We start from the raw sequence: 16,275 nt of genomic DNA on the forward strand, positions 1-16,275 counted from the left end.
TGTATAATAGCCCTTCACATGTTTGAAGACTGTTATCAGGTTGCCCCCATAATCTTCTTTTCTCAAGATTAAACGGGCCCAGTTTTGTTTTAACTTTTCCTCATAGGGCAGGATTTTCTAAATACTTTATCATAGTGCTCGGTACAAAGTGAAATGGGCAGGGTTACCCTGCAGCACACAGCAAAACACCACCTGCCCTCAGTGGGGAGCGTTTCAGAAACCCAATAAATAGCACCTTGTCTGGGTTAGTTTGTACATGTCTGTGTTTTATTTCTTGTCTTGTTTGAAATGCCCTGTACCACAAGAATACAATTTATTTATTGAACAGTTTTTCAGGAGCAGATAATAGTTGAGTAAAATAGATACTGTTTATTGCACTGACTATAACTCCCTGCATCATTCTCACAGCCTCTCTCTCTCTCTCCGGCTTCCCCATATAACCCAGCCACTGAAAGGAGGTGGCCTTTGACGTTGTGTCTGGTCGTAGCATATGGCTACAAGGTGGAAGCTCTTTCTCAGCTCTGGTTGACCAAAAATAAATAAATAAAAGGCTCAACCAATTACATTCTGGGGTCTATCTCAGTGACTTTTCCTTTAATAGTTGCTTGCATGTTTCTGGTGCAGCATGATTTTAAAATATGTTTGTAATAGTTCAAAAATTATGATGCCGTCAGGTTATGGACAGAGAATAATGCCCCCTATTTGGTATGAACTATACTGTCAGGTTGTGGTTCCATGTTTCTTCACAGTTTCACTGTAAGGTAATGCCCATGTTTTCCCAGAAACATAGTTCCATGCAGTGTTTCACCCTTTATCTGAATTGATCCCTGTGAAATGTGTTTTGCACTAGAGGCCAGAGACCTGTTTGCCAAGAGGAATGTAACTGTTTAAGAGGTGTTGTCCCCTCTTTAGTAGGGCTACCTTGTGTAGCAGCTGGCAGCTGTTTAGTTTAGCTGCATATGCAAAGTTTTGCTGTGTGAGCGGCATGGTCGCGACCAGGAGCTGTGTGATAGAGTTCTCTTTTTAGGGTGAATGAATGCTGGACTCAGCTGCATGCTTTTGCACACTTGTTGAGGCACTTACCTCTGTGTCTTGTTTTAAACTAATCTCAGGTGGTCAGTAACCACGTGTAGCCCAAGCTTTAGATCTCCTACACCAGGCGAAGTTACAGTAATCCAGGACTGTGTCAGTGACTCTTACATTAGGTATGAATTCTCTACAGGGATCCCAGGGAATCTGTCCTAGAACCTCTTCCCTAATAAAGGCGAGATTGCTACAGCCCAGACCATGTGAGTGAGACGTTGCGGCGCATACAATAGCCTGAGCAGTCACTGCATCCCCACAGTCTATCTCAAAGTGTCAGAGGGCTGAAGTGTGACAAGCCCATAAACCAAACGCCAATGTCTCACTCTCCTGGGTTTCCCATCCCCAATAGTCTCTGAGTGCTGCTGGCGTGGGGATACATTGGCTGGTTAGAATAAGCCTGGGCGTAGGTTTCCTAGGACTATCTCAAGGGCTAAAGAGCTCTGACCTTGTTTCCTAGTTAAAGGAGGTGCAGGGCTGTTGGAATTTGTTCCAGGCCTGAGTTCCTTTGCAGTTCCTGGGGAGAGATCACACTCCTTGTTTAGAGGAAAAGCGATTCATTAATACATTGATTGGTTTTTCCAGCCCATAGAGATGCTTATATGGCTTGGTCCAAGGTCTGGGGGTGAGGTGACCTGATGGGCACAAAGGTTATGCAGATAAAATGGAGAAACAGGATCCTGCAGCTCCTCCCAGGGCAGAGTTCTCACATTCAACCTCCTTTATGCTCTGCTTATCTCCACTGGTAGCATGTTGGGGGGAGGGGGGTGAAGCGCGCGGCAGTACCCGGAGAAAGCACCTTCAAGAGCATCACACTCCCCTATTGCTACAGGAATCACATCACTAAAGTATTCACAATCTGAGCTAGCCAGCAGCCTCAGTGGGATGGGAACTAGATTCAGCAGCACCCTCCTTCCTCTCGTCTTTCTCCTCCTGTGGGGCTCAGCCTCCCCTTAGCGAGTCAAAACCTGTCCCACCAGTAGCCGTGTGGGAAGAGCCCTTTTTGCAACAAAGAGCCAAGACTCCTGCCAGGGACCTATGGCTGTGGCCTATACATCCAGGTGTGCACCAGTGTGCTCTGCACAGGAAAGAGGCCTGGTCGTGCCCCTGAGAACAGGGGTCAATGCAGCTGGCTGCGGTGCTCAGGGTGGAAGCGGCATTGACAGGCAGTGAATCCAGGGTGTTGGCTGTAGTGCTTAGGCGAGCCTTGCCCAGCTTGTGAGTAAAATTACCGGATGCTACACAGTCAGACACAGCTGCCAAGGTACAACACGTGCTCAGAGATAGCTACAGGCTGGCAACACGTTTCCCAACACCCCCTCAGCATCACGGAGCATTATGGGGCTGTTTTATACAAGCAATAGTCTCTATCTCCCGAGTGGCTGGTGAGCCGCACTGGAGTCTGTTCAAAGCACAAGCCTCCTGTCCATTCTTGGCCTTGAGGAGGTGGGTGTCACCTCTCCCACCTGTACACATCTCTTATTGGGTTGTTGTGTCTGCTCTTTAATGGGGTTGATCCAGAAATGGAAAGCGTGCAGCACTGGTGAAAGTGTGAATGACAGCCCTGAACACTGCTGCCTTCTGCTCTCATGGAGATCAAGCTCCACCCTACTGATGTGCCTAACCCTGGCCTCAGAGGTACCACTTCTAGGGGGTGACCTGCTCTCTCAGTTTATAGGCTTTCTCCTGAGACTGCCAGCAAGGGGTCAAGTAGTGCCAGTGGTGCTGGTAGTTTTAGGATGCACAAGTTAATCAAGACTTTTCCCCCCAGCCCCAAGCCACTGCTCTGGTGCCACAGCCATTACTGAGTCAGGTTGGCTTTGAACAAGTGCCTAGAAGAGAGAGTCACTGAATTGCCTTCCCTTGTTTTTTTCAGACACCCAATGGGGAGTGGGACAGCCCCTGGAAGCGAGGCGCACACACCTTCCCCATGGAAGTTTCCTGAAAAGAAATACTTTCTTCTGGAGCCAGCCCCATGAGGCCTCACTAGGTCATAGGTCAGGCTGAGGTGGGTCGTTTATTATTTTCAGGGTGGCGGGGATACCAGGGACGTGGCAAATGGTACGTAGGAGTCAGGGATTAAATGACTCCATCTGAGTGTGTTTCAAGTTGGCACCAACTAGCAGCTTCCCAGGCCTGGGGTATGTATTTTTTCCAAAAGACAATTCCCTTTGTTCCCAACTTGGGTGTGGAGTTAAGTCTAAGCATCTCTGACGGCAAACAGCCATTCGCTCAAAGTTGGATGGGCAATGCCCTGGTTGTGGGAGGGAGGTATTTACAATTGGGCCCAGTTATTGCAGACAGGTATTTGTGTCACATGAATGGGGCAAGGGCTATTTCCGAGTTGACGAGGCAGATTTGATGCACTGCAGGGTGAGAATGGTGGAGGGATTTTAATTAGCACCATGTGTGAGGATGCAGAGACTATCATGTGAATCCAGCACCGGAGCAAAATGTCGGCTCATCCCTTCAAGAGAGGAGAGTCGTGCTCCCTGAGACACGTATCCTGCCACGTGCCTCGCCCGTGGGAATGTGGGATGGCCCCGGGAGTGGAAGAGCCAGGTGTAATGATGCACTGTACAAGATTGCAGAATATCTTACATTGGCAGGAGCATTTTTCCCAATAGGAAGGGGGAGCTGTATGTACACGTGTTACGTGAAGCCAGAGGAGTGTAGGAGGCAATGTTTTGGAGTGAAGAGGTCCCATGAGGCTCTTCTCCACACAAGCACCTGCCCCATGGGCCTGTGAGCTGGAACAAGGTGACAAACAACAGGAGTCGCCCTCTCTGCCTCCCTCTTCACAACACCAGCAGACAAAGTCTATTGCCTCTATTCTTCCTCGGTCCTGCTTCAATCCCCATGCCCCCTCCAGAGTGGGTGGAGGGAGCTGGGGAACAGGCTGCCCTGGAGAGGGCAGAGAGCATAACTGCTCAGGGGCCACCATTCCCTCCAGCCCCCTCTGCAAGTGCAAGAGCACGCTCTGGTACGTCCTACAGAGAAAACAAAAACAGAAACAGGTGACTGATTACAAGAGCCTTCCCCTCAGTACACGAGATTCTGCAGGCAGGCAGGCAAGCAGGCCGACAGCTGGACATTAAATAATTCTTCCATAATAAATGAGTGGAGATAAAAGCCGACCATTGCTGCTGTTTGGATTGCTCTGTGTCTCCGTTTTGTTTCTAGTTTGCTCCCCGGCTGCTGCAGGCTGGCACCGGGGCCATCAGACCTTGGCCTCTAGCATTTCTAGGAAGAGTTTGTGCATGGGGACCTTGCCCTGCAGTTTGATGCTGTAGAAGTGCTGCACAGCTTTGGCAGCCGTCTGCCGCAGGAGGGGCAAGGTCAGCAGCAGCTTGCCCGCCCGCCGCGGCTCCTCGTGGCGCTGACTCAGCTCGTAGTCCTGCAGGGCTTCATGGAGAAGATCCTGGAGTTTCTGCACTGCCTCCATGTCCTCTATGTGCATGGAATCTGGGGGAGGGAGGGTAGCAAAGAGTAACCTTCAAAAACCAGAAATGCATTTTGAATCTGAAGCTAAGGTTTTGTCAATGCTGCGGCTTCTGGAAAATAGCTCATGTGTCAGAAGCACCAGGGCCTATGTGAGCTGGGCTGCTGCTGGGAGCGGTGAGGGCGTGCCACTAGTCCGGCTCAGTGTGCCGGGCTTTGCGGCGCAGTGGCAGTGGGTGCTCAGGGGCCGTAGGGTTGCGAAGGGTGGCTGCTGAATTGCATTCTAACCATACTGCTTCTACAGGTGGGCAAGGCCTCTGTGGAAGAATGAAGCTGGCTTGGGCTTAGGATGGGTACTTGGCTATTCACATGGCTTCCAGCCCTCTGTGTTCCTGAGGGGGAGTGGCGTGAAGTGTGAGGGGCTGCTGCTGGGCCATCGATCAGGAACGGACTCACTCGGTGTAATTAACACTTCCGTAGAGTGTCATCAGTATGAACGGATTACTCTGTAGCTGCATGAGGTGGTAGTGGGACAGAAGAGCCCCACTCGGTCCCAGCCAGGCTGCCCCTGGCCACGTGTCCAGGTTTGTTGCCCATGATACCTTAGTTGGCCTTTGTTTATCTGTAGTTTAAGATAAACCGCAGCTGCCAGAATGTTTTTGGCGCTTGTCTTTCAAAGTTATTTGCACTCACCCATCAGAGTGAGGAGGTCTGGGCAAGGCTGGGCCCCCTCCCCCCCCGATTTCTGCAGACTAGGTCCATGCTCTGCCACAAACAGAGCATACAGGCCATTCATGCTGCCCTTAAGTACCACCAAGGAAGTGTCAGCAGGTGGTGATACAACCACTGCCTGCCTAGTGGCTGCTGAGCCCCAGGAGTTGCCATGCTGACAAACAAAAAGGCAGGGCCAAGCAACAAAAGGGGGAGAGATTGGCTTTGGCCAAGCTGCCCCAGTGCAGGCCCTATGCAGTGTCTTTGTAGGTTGTCTCCCTCTTTCCTTGATGATTCCCTCAGCTTTGCTTGGAGGGGCCGATCGCTTCCTTCCCTCCCTGGCAAAGCCTGGAACCTGCTTTCTCCTTCACCCCATCCTACATCCCCCCTCCCCCCCACACACACAGAGACCTTTAATCAGCATCAAACCCGTCTACTGGGATGTCTGCCTCAGTGCAATGAATTCCAAGCAGCAACACACAGCCATCCATAATCAACAGCAACCCTATTGTCCCCCATCTACTACCTCGCGTGTGCCTTGAGCACAGTAACGTCCTCTGTGAGGTGACTGGGGGGGGCACACACTGTATTGCATCAATATACCACAGTGGGTGCTGGACAGTGCTTAATTTGTTATGAAAGGTGCCAGGGTTCAAGATGAGTGGCCGGAGAGCAACGGTGGCTGGCTGGGCGCGCAAAGGTGCCTGGGCTATGAACTGCAGGCCCTGGCACCAATTAAGCACCGGTGCTGGCAGCACCATAATAATGTCTGTCAGTGAAATATAAACTACCCCTGCTGTTCCCAGAGCCCTGGCCTAGCCCTCATGCAGTGGGTACCACTGTAGCACCTCTGGGACCTGGCAAGGAGGGAGCATTGCCTGCTTCAGCCTCCCCACTCAAAGGGGAAGAGCGCTTGGAGCACAAAAAAGTGACACCACTGACATAGAATCAGGGGCAGCTATACACAGGACCTGTCGTTCTGGGGAGGGAGAGCGCAGTCTCTGAGGCTACTGCAGGGTGGCCCATGGGACCAGTGTAACACGAGGGCCCAGTGGCATATCGAGGGAGAGAGTGGGGGGCCCAGCCCCCAGCCACCGACCTGCAGGGGACACTGGACCAGCCCTTCACAATGTGCAACGGGGGAGGAATGGCGTGCTGGCCCCTCCAGTGCTCCCCCGCCTCCTACGCATCGAGTGGCGGGTAAGTGCGTGGAGGTAGAGCCAAGCCTGCATTTTGGCTCCCCCCCTACCCCCCAGGCCTTGTGTCCCAACCCCACAGTTACAGACCCCCCCCTCCCCGAGGCATCTGGGGTGCGCTGGGACCCCTCCTGCCCTGAGGGGGGGGGCACGAGAGGTGGGTGCAAATGCAGGCTTGGCCCTCTGGACCCACGGTATGCCACTGCGAGGGGCTGTGGAGATCACAGTGGTGCTGTAGCTCGGTGTGAATAGGGCTTTTTCTAGGTGGCCAAGTGCCTCGTGAGCATGCTTACTGGTCCACTTCCTGGAGTACTGGCAGGGCCCCACCCAGCTCAGGAGGTGGTGGAGCAGAGGGTCACGGACTGACTTTTAACCCATCCTCTCTCTACAGCTGCTTTGTGGCTCCACCCCTGATTGCTGAGCAGTGTGATTGGAGTGGCTGGGCTGCAGCCCCACAGACCATCTGAGGGACATGGGCAGCTGCTAACACCACGCTTTAGTATATGCTTTTGCCCTTGAGGTGACTGGTTAACACTAGTACTTTCCCTTTCTTGGGCTGGGGGTCTCAATGTGCTTTGCAGATAAGCCTCAACCCCTGCTGAGAGGGAGATGGGTTACAGGTGGGGAAACTGAGGCACAGAGCAGCTAAGTGACTTGTTCAAAGGTGCAGCGAGTCAGCTTCAAATGAGAACACCAGCCCTGACTCCCTATCACTAGCTCTAAGCACTTGCGCACACATCCTGTGGTCATTCCCTTCAGGACAGTGGATCAGGTATATGCATGTCCCTGGCAGTGCCTTATATACCAACTGCTCTTGGAGTGGTGGTGCTGCTGCGTGATGGGTGAGCCACTGTAACTGTGCTGCTTTTTGCCATCTGATTTTTAAAGGCTGAAGAGCCCCAATAGCAGTGTATGTCCAGTTTCCTCTCTCTCTCTGTTTCTTTTATAAAGACCGAGTCGCACCCCACGCCCACTCTGTCTATTGCCCTTTTCTATCCTGAGAAGAACCCCAAATCCGCAGCTGACTGCAAATAATAAAATAACATTGCAGGATTACGTTGCCAGCAATCCATCAGCAAGCCAGTGTTGATGGCATTGATAAACTTAATTACAAAATCAATGGCTATGAATTTTTACAGCTGCCAGAGCACCAGGGAGGCTGCCAGGCTGTGGCCCAGAGGGGCATACGGCCTGGTAATCTAAGGACTCCCTCCTAACCTGTGCTGAGTGCATTCAGCAGAAGCCATGCCTGCACTTCTGCAGAATTCCCTGGCTGGGGGACAGCATGCACATGTGATAATGGACAGCCAGCCTGTCAATAAAGTGGCTGAAGACAGGCCCTGTTGCCTCTCCTAACAACAAAAGTTTGGTTTGAGATGGCACTGTGGGGCTCCTTCGGAGCAGGGCTCTCCACGTTCCACCATCACAGAATGTGCTGCACAGTTCAACCCTTGCTGCAGAACTGGGCTCAAATCACCTCAGCACTATGAGCGGCTGCAGGGTATAAAGGGATAAGGTATAGATGGGATGAGACACCCTTACTAACTAGGGCTTGGGGCTAAACTGCAGAGAGCCCCTCACTAGTGGAGTTTAAATGAATCTCTGGAACTGTACCAAGTGCCTTACTGAAATCCAGTAGATTACATCTACTGCTTTGCCTTTGTCTAAAAAAATCAATTATCTTCTCCAAGAAAGAAATGAGGTTCATCTGGCATCATCTACCTTTTGTAAAACCATGTTGTATTTTACCCAAATTACCATTTACCTCTATGTCCTTAACGACTTTCTCTTTCAAAATTTGTTCCAAGAACTTGCACCCTATTGAGGTCAAATTAATGGGCCTGTGGTTTCCCAGATCACTTTTTTTCTCCTTGCCTAAAAATATTTGCAGTTCTTCAGTCATGGGGTATGACCCCCCACCCAAAGTTAACAGATTTATTAAAAATCTTTGCTAGTGATTTTGCAATTTCATATGCCAATTCCTTCAATATTCTTGGATGGAGATTATCCAGGCCCCCTCATTTGTCCCATTAAGCTGTTTGACTTCCACCTGGGATATAGTAATTTCTACTTCCATATCCTCATTCCCATTAGCCATCCTGCCACTATATCAGCTCCACATTACCCTTGCTCATCCAGTTTGGTCTGCAGCCCTTCCCTATGATTTTTTTCCTTGTGCTTAAGATGCAGGTAGCAGATAGCTTCTGCAACTTTGACAAAGTAATTCCAAACCTCCTCCACATTCAGATCCTTGAGTTCTTCAGTTGAGTCCACTTCCCTAACTAAAGCCTTTATTTTTTAAAGTTTGCCCTTTTGAAATCAAGTTCCTTAGTTGTAGACCTATTTTGTTTATCCTTCTAGTTAGTGTAAATTGAATTAGCTCATGATCCCTTGAGTTGGGGACTGACACAGAGGTGCAAGTGTCAGCTATTTGCATGCAAGCATTTATAGGTGCCCCTGCCTTTGTGTGAGAGTGTCCCTAGGCTGCTGGAAATTGAGTCCACAATGTATTAATGGAGGGAAAATCTACAGTAAAAGGACAGTAAGGTTGACATTAAGTCAAGTACTAAAAAGTTAGAAAATGCCAGGTTTAAGGTCAGCTGAGCAACCTTAATTCATCCCTCTATGCGTATAGATTATGATATAGTTTTTAGTTACATGATCACATCCTATTTTTTCCACAGAAAAAACCCAGAAGCATGCAGGGAGATCTCCCACTCTGACTTTCAGACATTTGAGCAAGAAATAGCTGAGCAGTAAAAGGTTCTTAATTAGTGGAAACAAATTCTGCTTGCAGCTGTACTGCACCAGCCCACTGAAGTCAAAGAGTTGCAGCTGAGAGCAGGATTTGGCCCAGTGGTTTCTGACCTTTACCCTTGTTTTCCCTGATTCATGGAGTCAGAAGCAGAACCACAAAGTGGATGCTGAGAGTTGGTTGCTTTATTTTATGGTAAACATTGTTCTGTCACAGCTCTATAACGCTCCCCTTCCATTACAGACTGTCTGCTCCACCATATCCTGACCTGGGCACTGCCCTGTTAATGCCTCAGGACATGGGTCAATGAACATGGTCAAGAGAGAGCAACACCGAGAACTATAGTGTCTACTGCAAAAACCCTAATGGCATCAAGGTACAGAGCTCATGTGTCCCCACTTTGAACACAGTCCAAAAACTAGGCTCTCGTGGTACTCCTGGTGCCACCTTATGACAACCTCTTTCTTTCCCACCCCTTAGCACTTTAGCCTAGCTGGGTAGCTGTTAGGGTCTGTAGCTTCCCCCACCTCTCTGGTTTCTGCTCCCTGTGTAATTCAGGAATCTTTCTTTTAGGTTGGAGGCTATTTCTTTAGAAAGACTTTATTAGATGGCCAAAAAGCCACAATTCCACAATCAAGAAAGAGGACAACTGTGCTTAAAAGCTCATTCTGGTCTAATGCAAAGTGAAGGCAGCAATTAGAAATAAAAAAGCAATATATAACAAACAGAAAAAGGGAGAAATGGATGGCAGTTGATATAAATTAGAAGTTATGAAGTGCACAAAATTGATAAGGGAAGCTAATCAGGGAAAATCCATGGTTGGCAGGCTAAGGACAATAATGAGGGATTTTTAAAGTATGTTAGGAACAAAAGAAATTCTAGCACTGGTACTCCATTATTAGATGGCAATTGTACACTTATTAATAATGGGGCAGAAAAGGCAGAAGTATTCAATAAATATTTCTGATCTATATTTGGAAAGAAGCAGAATGTTGTAATCATATTGTATGAGGATGATGAACTATTTTCTAGTCTATGAGTAACTAACTGAGGAGGATGTTAGATATCATCTACTAGGCATAAACTTTTTTAAAATCAATAGGCCCAGATAACTTGTAACCAAGAGTCCTAAAAGACTTGGCTCTGTGGAGTTACTGGCTCATTGATAGTTTTTTACTAAATCTTGGAATACCAGGGAGAGTCCAGAAGACTGGAAGAATGCTAATGTGCCAATATTCAAAAAGGGCACGCTGGATGGCCCCAGAAATTATAGGCCAGTTATCCTAAATTCAATCCCAGGAAAATAATGGAGAAGCTGATACAGGGTTCCATTAATAAAGAATAGGAATATAACATTTGACTATCAACACGTTTTTTATGGAGAATAGATCATGTCATAGGAACCTGATTTCATTCTTTGGTGAAATTGCAGTTTTGATTTATAAAGGTAAGTGCATAGATATAATAGATGTAGACTTTTGTAAGGTGTTTGACTTAGTACCACACAACATTGATTAAAAAATTAGCACTATACAATACCAATAAAGCAAGCTAACTGGGCTAACTGACAAAGCTCAAAAAGTAATCATCAGGGGGGAATCATCACCAAAAGGAGTTGTTTCTAGTGGGGTTCTGGAGGGATTGATACTAGGCCTGACACTATTCAACATTTTCATTAGTGGTCTGGAAGTTAAACATAAGATCACTGCTGATACAACTTGTGGGTGACACAAAGATTGTCAGAGTGGTATATAACGATGAGGACAGGCTGATCATACAGTGCCATCTGGATCATTTGGATGGCTGGGCCCACTGCAACAAAATGCATTTTAACACAGCCAAATGTACATCTAGGAACAAAGAATGCAGACAATACCTCCAGAATGCGGGATTTTATCCTGGAAAGCAGTGACTCTGAAAATAACTTAGATGGTCATAGTGGACAAGCAGTTCAACATGAGCTGCTAGAGCAAAGCTCTGGTAAAAAGGGAACGTGATCTTATAAATGGGAGCAGTGAGTAGGAGAGTGATTTTTACCTCTGTATACAGCATTGGTGAAACCGAGACTGGAATAATGTGCACAGTTCTAGTGTCCACATTTTAAAAAGAATATTGAGAAATTGAAGAGGGTGTAGAAAAGAGCTGGAAAATTATTCAAGAGCTGAAGAAAACTCCTTACAGTGAGAGATTAAGGAGCTTGATTGGTTTAGTTTATCAAAAAGAAGTTTGGGAGATGACTTGATTACGGTGTACGAGTACCTTCATGGGGAGAAACTACCAGGTACTAAAGGGCTCTAGCGGAGAACGGCACAACTGGAACCAATAGCTGGAAGCTGAAGCCCGACAAATTCAAATTAGAAATTAAGCACAAACTGTTACCCGTGAGGGTGATTAACCAAGGAACAAACTACCCAGGGAAGTGGTGGATTCTCCATTTCTTGATCTCTTCAAGTCTGGATGCCTTTCTGGAAGCTATGCTTTAGACCAAGGGTCCCCAAACTACGGCCCGCGGGCTGCATCTGACCTGCTGACACATTTTGACCGGCCTGCTTCCCCCTCTCCCAGGCCCAGTGTGCCGCTCCTGGCTCCAGCAGCGCGCGCGGCGTCCGCTTTCCCCACCCACAGCCCCACCTCTCTCCTACATGGGCCTAGCAGTGTCCTTGTAGGAGCCACACCGCCCCCGGCCCCAAGCAGTGCCGCACGGCAGCTGCTCTCCCATCCCAGCCCCACCATTTCCCCCCGCCCTTCTCCCACGTAGGCGCAGCATGCCCCTCCTGGCCCGAAGCAGCACTGCATGGCAGCTGCTCCTCTTTCCTAGCCCCAGCCACTCTGGCCCACCATAAGAGAAAGACTGAGGGATGTGGCCCTCACAGCTAAAAGTTTGGGGACGCCTGCTTTAGACAGTTACAAACACAGTCATTGAGCTCGATACAGAGTAACTGGGTGAAATGAAATGGCCTGTGTTATACAGGAGGTCAGACTAGATGATTTAATGGTCCCTTCTGGCCTTAAACTCTATGAATCTCTGAAAGCACAGGCAGGCAAGTCTCATCGTGTAGTAGCTTTAGCGCTGACGACTTTCACTGTTCCCTGGTGGCCTGATGTGTGAGCAGCGACCTTTTCAGCTGCACGTGCAGTATTAACATAGCACACAATATCTGTTGTGATTTGGGGCAGGCTCGCTCAGCCCCTAATCCCAGTGTGCCTCACTCTGCTCTCCCCATTTTGTGCTTAAACAGGAGTTCATTTTCCATGGCCTGTTCGGATCTTGGCTTTGCTGATGAGGCTGCTAACAAGGGGACAGTTAGTGCTAACTGCAGGGGTGGTTTTGATGTTGTGGACACTTGTCCACTGGACCCAGGATGGGAATCCTCAGCTAACGTCACACTGGCCAGCACCCCACACGTTGGGGTCAGGTGTAAAATTTTGATTTTACAGTCTGACTTCTCTCTAGTCACCACTGAGCTGGGCCCCATTCAAACAGGGTCTTAGAAACACAAAGTGCTGAATCCCATTTTCCAAGAGCCAGCCAGTTCCCCCTGACCTGGGCTTGAATAGGAACTGGGACCATTCCCTAATGCCCCTGAGCCAGCCTTTCCCCCTGACCTGGGTCTGACTGGATCGAGTACACTAGGCAAAGGCTCCATATTCAGTTCTTCTGCCTCCAAAAGCCAGCCAACAAACTTGAGGCCAGAGTGGAGCAGGGGACCCAGGAGTGAAAGGGCTCATATCTCAACTCCACTTGCCCCAGCTAGTCATTCCTCTCCAACCAGGGCCCATATTGGGAGCAGCATTTTAAGAGATAAAAGGGTCTTTACCCTATTTCCAGACACCTGGAAACAGGGCCCACATTTCCACCAGGTACTAAATTTACCTGTAAACTGAAAGAAAAACAGCAGGGGAGAGTGGGTGTTGTGTTAGATCTGCTGCAGAGACTCAGTGTTAGCAAGAGCCAGAGCATAGCTAGGCACTGGCCCTCTGACCCCCTCAGGCGCATCCAAGAATGATGAATTTTGGTCAGTACGGGCAGGTGCTAGATCCACGTTGGCCTTGGCTCCCTGAGCCCTCACACCAGTCCATGGCTTTACCTGAGTTGGCAAGGGCCAGGGCCTTGAGTGTGACAAACTCCTCCTTCTCCACCTTCAGCTTCTTGTAGCGGCGCACCAGCTGCAGGATGGCCAGGTGGAGTTCCAGCAGCCCTGTCAGGCGCGAGTGCTCCTCGTCCATGACATAGTCTTCGGCATAGACCAGCTTGTCCTCGTAGGGCAGTGAGCGGTACACAATGCCCAGGATGAGGATCTCCATCCAGGCACTCTGCAGGAGGCTCATCTGATCCCCCAGGGAGAGATTAGAGAAACCTGACAGGGCAAAAGACGAGCAGGGTCAAACAGGGCTGGGCTGTAAAGGCTGTATCCCCCATAGCTCCCCAGTTTTTCTGAGAGTCACTCTATCTTCCCACACAGTACATGCGGTCACTGGGCCTAGCTACAAAGCCTGTGGCAGTGACCCTCCCCATCCGGGGCAATAGACTTTCGTTTGCGGGGCTTGTGCTCACACTGAAAAACTGCTGTGTAGACCGTGCTCTGAAGTTACAGCCCGGGACAGAGCTCTGACGCCGACGCCCCCCCCGCACGTCCGAGGCTTCAGAGCCTGAACTGCAATGTCTACGCAGCTATTTTTAGTGCGACATTGAGAACCAGAGTTTTTTGAGCCGGGCTGGGAGGCTTGCTGCTGTGGGCTGTGTAGACATACCCTAACTGTCTTGGTATTTACATGGCCCTCATCATGTAGTGTCTGACACGCATGGAATTCACTCCCCTCTCTGCTCCCCAGTCCACCCACAGCCTGGCCTGGGATTCAACCTTCTTGCTCCCCATTTCTGCTTGCAGCACTGCCTTGAATACAGTCCAGTCCTCAGGCAGCACCATAGGGGATACACCCTGACCCCATTTCCCCCACAGCACTGCTTTGTACTTTATTTCCCTGTTTCTCCTGCTGTATTTTCTGTAATGCAACCCATTCTCTCCCCAAGGAGCTCTGCTGGCTTTTGCTGTCCCAGTACGACAAAGGACAGGGAAGCACGGCAAAGGGAGTCAGTGTGCTCCTGATGGGGTAGGAAGAGAAGATGCTAAACATGATCAAAATGTCACCTCAGCCGAAGTGGCAAATATGCCTCCACTGTAGAGCACTGAAGGATCAAAAGTTAATCCATGTGAAAACGTGATTAACTTCTGTACATCACCACTCCCCACACTCAGCAACTCCAGCGGTTTAATCAGTGGGGCAAAGCACCCCGCCCAATATCAAAAAAGGCTCAGGATGCTAGCCCAAAACCTAAAATACCAACAGATGAGTCGCTATGAACAAACCAAGCAGCAAGACGGTCCGGCTCCCTGCACAGACCTGCCACATGACCAGATAGCTCACTGCAGAGATGAGGCAGACCCTCCCCGAATGCAGCTGAAATGACCATAAACTGGAAGGCACAAGGCACTGTTCACACCGAAAGAGAGTGAGACCCCATGTGACAGATGAGTGACTAATGGTATGTACACACTGATGGCAGCAAATTCGCCTCCATCAGATCGATCTATCCAGAGCAATTGAGCAGCAATGAAGACTCGCTCAGTCGATCCGGAAGTCAATTCAATTAAACCACCTCTTACAAAGGCGTAGCGCTGTGTCGACGGGAACACATTTCCCATCGGCGCAGCACAGTGGAGACGGCACGCTAAAGGGAAGTTAAGAAGTCGACGGGAGTTACACAAGCTACTCTGTGTAGCTTGCGTAACTCCTGTCGACTGCCGTCGAATTTCCTGGTAAGTGTGTACTAAGCCTAAGATGAGAGGCACTCTCTGCTCCAGTGTCTGAATACAAGGAGGTCTGAGACAAATACGTCCTGAAATGATCAGAAATCATAGGAAGCTTTGCATCAGAAAAGCAATGAGGAAAATCTCTGCTGAACCCTAAGAGAAAGGAGGGAGCTGGCCTGTGGCTCTGTAGCAGCCTGACGCTGGATCCTGAATGGACATGGATGCCCTGTGTCCATTTGTCAGCAAACACAGTGTGAAGTGCCCGCCCCAACAGAGACCTGAGCTGGGTGTCCAGCTTTGTTTACACTTAGGCAACACTGGCAGCATGTCCTGGCACTGCAGTTTCACAGAAGAGAGTTGCAATGGGAAGACCTGGGTATTTCTAAGTAGCCGGAACATCTACGACTTGGTGCAGCAGTCTCTCCCCTCCCTCACTTTCAGGCTCTCGCCTTTCTCTCCAACACTGATTTTTTTCAGTTTTTCTCTCCATAACTCATGCAGTGTCTTCTCTTTTTGTCTGTGCCCCTGGATCACGTTCCTCCTGTAGCCCTGTCTGAGCTCATTAGCCTCTGCCTCCGAGACTCCACAGCCCTGCAGGCTACGAACTGTGCTCAGCAAGATGCCCTTTATTCCCACAGCCTTCACCGCTCACGTCGCTGTGTCTGGGCCCAGGTAACCAGCCACTGCAATGATCATTTGCTTTCTCTTGTTATCAAGTCAGCAATTAACAAAAGAGCTGGTGATTGCTGTATTGACCGACTGTGGGTTCTATTTTTCTATCTGAGCTATCTTAGCCCAAGGAAGTGAAGGTAGAAGGATGGGTTAGTCTTATTTATTTATCACTATGCCATGTTTTGTGTTTGTGTTGCCAGGGGAAGCAAAGGGCGATAATGGCATGGCAGTCCTTGGACATCCAATTTCTCTTATCAGGCCCCTGAATAGAAAAGAGGCCCCAGGCCACATTAATTAACAGATACCAATCAGCTGTCACGTGTTGTATGTGTGAGGTCTGGGGGCAGCAGTGGGTGGGGGGAGGAATCGATAATCCATTGGGGAGGAGTGCCATAAGGGAACAGCTAAAGACCACCAGGGAGATGAGTTGGAATAGAGAGTGAAAGGAGTTAGCACTCAGCTATTCAATCTATCTACCCAACAGCGTCTGGTCTATCATCGCTGTGCAAGAGATGCTTGGGCACAATCCCCATTGTTACGAGCTTCTCTCCAGATAACAATCCAGGCTTGTTTCTTGCCCTGAATGTTTGTATAGGAAGGACCT

At 49.3% G+C, this 16,275-nt stretch overlaps 1 protein-coding gene and 1 long non-coding RNA gene across 5 annotated transcripts in view; one reads left to right on the forward strand and one right to left on the reverse strand.

The window, feature by feature from the left end:
• LOC137143178 (uncharacterized) overlaps positions 1-5,131 on the forward strand; it is a 180,645-nt gene extending 175,514 nt beyond the window's left edge. Inside the window, exons 3-4 of the long non-coding RNA XR_010917117.1 lie at positions 2,960-3,091; positions 4,829-5,131. This is a non-coding gene — a long non-coding RNA (uncharacterized lncRNA). The remainder of the gene's footprint in view (positions 1-2,959; positions 3,092-4,828) is intronic.
• Positions 258-16,275, reverse strand: part of ESRRB (estrogen related receptor beta) — a 157,419-nt gene continuing 141,401 nt past the window's right edge. For all 4 annotated transcript variants that reach the window (XM_067532795.1, XM_067532786.1, XM_067532804.1 and 1 more), the window contains 2 exons: positions 13,275-13,544; positions 258-4,548 (listed from right to left, as the gene is read on the reverse strand). In XM_067532795.1, the coding sequence (XP_067388896.1) occupies positions 4,304-4,548; positions 13,275-13,544 (515 nt within the window). In that variant the 3' untranslated portion in view covers positions 258-4,303. The remainder of the gene's footprint in view (positions 4,549-13,274; positions 13,545-16,275) is intronic.

This window comes from Emydura macquarii, unplaced genomic scaffold (assembly GCF_026122565.2).
Source record: "Emydura macquarii macquarii isolate MOO-44397 ecotype Brisbane River unplaced genomic scaffold, CSIRO-AGI_Emac_v2 contig_374, whole genome shotgun sequence".
In the NCBI taxonomy this organism is placed as follows: domain Eukaryota; kingdom Metazoa; phylum Chordata; order Testudines; family Chelidae; genus Emydura; species Emydura macquarii.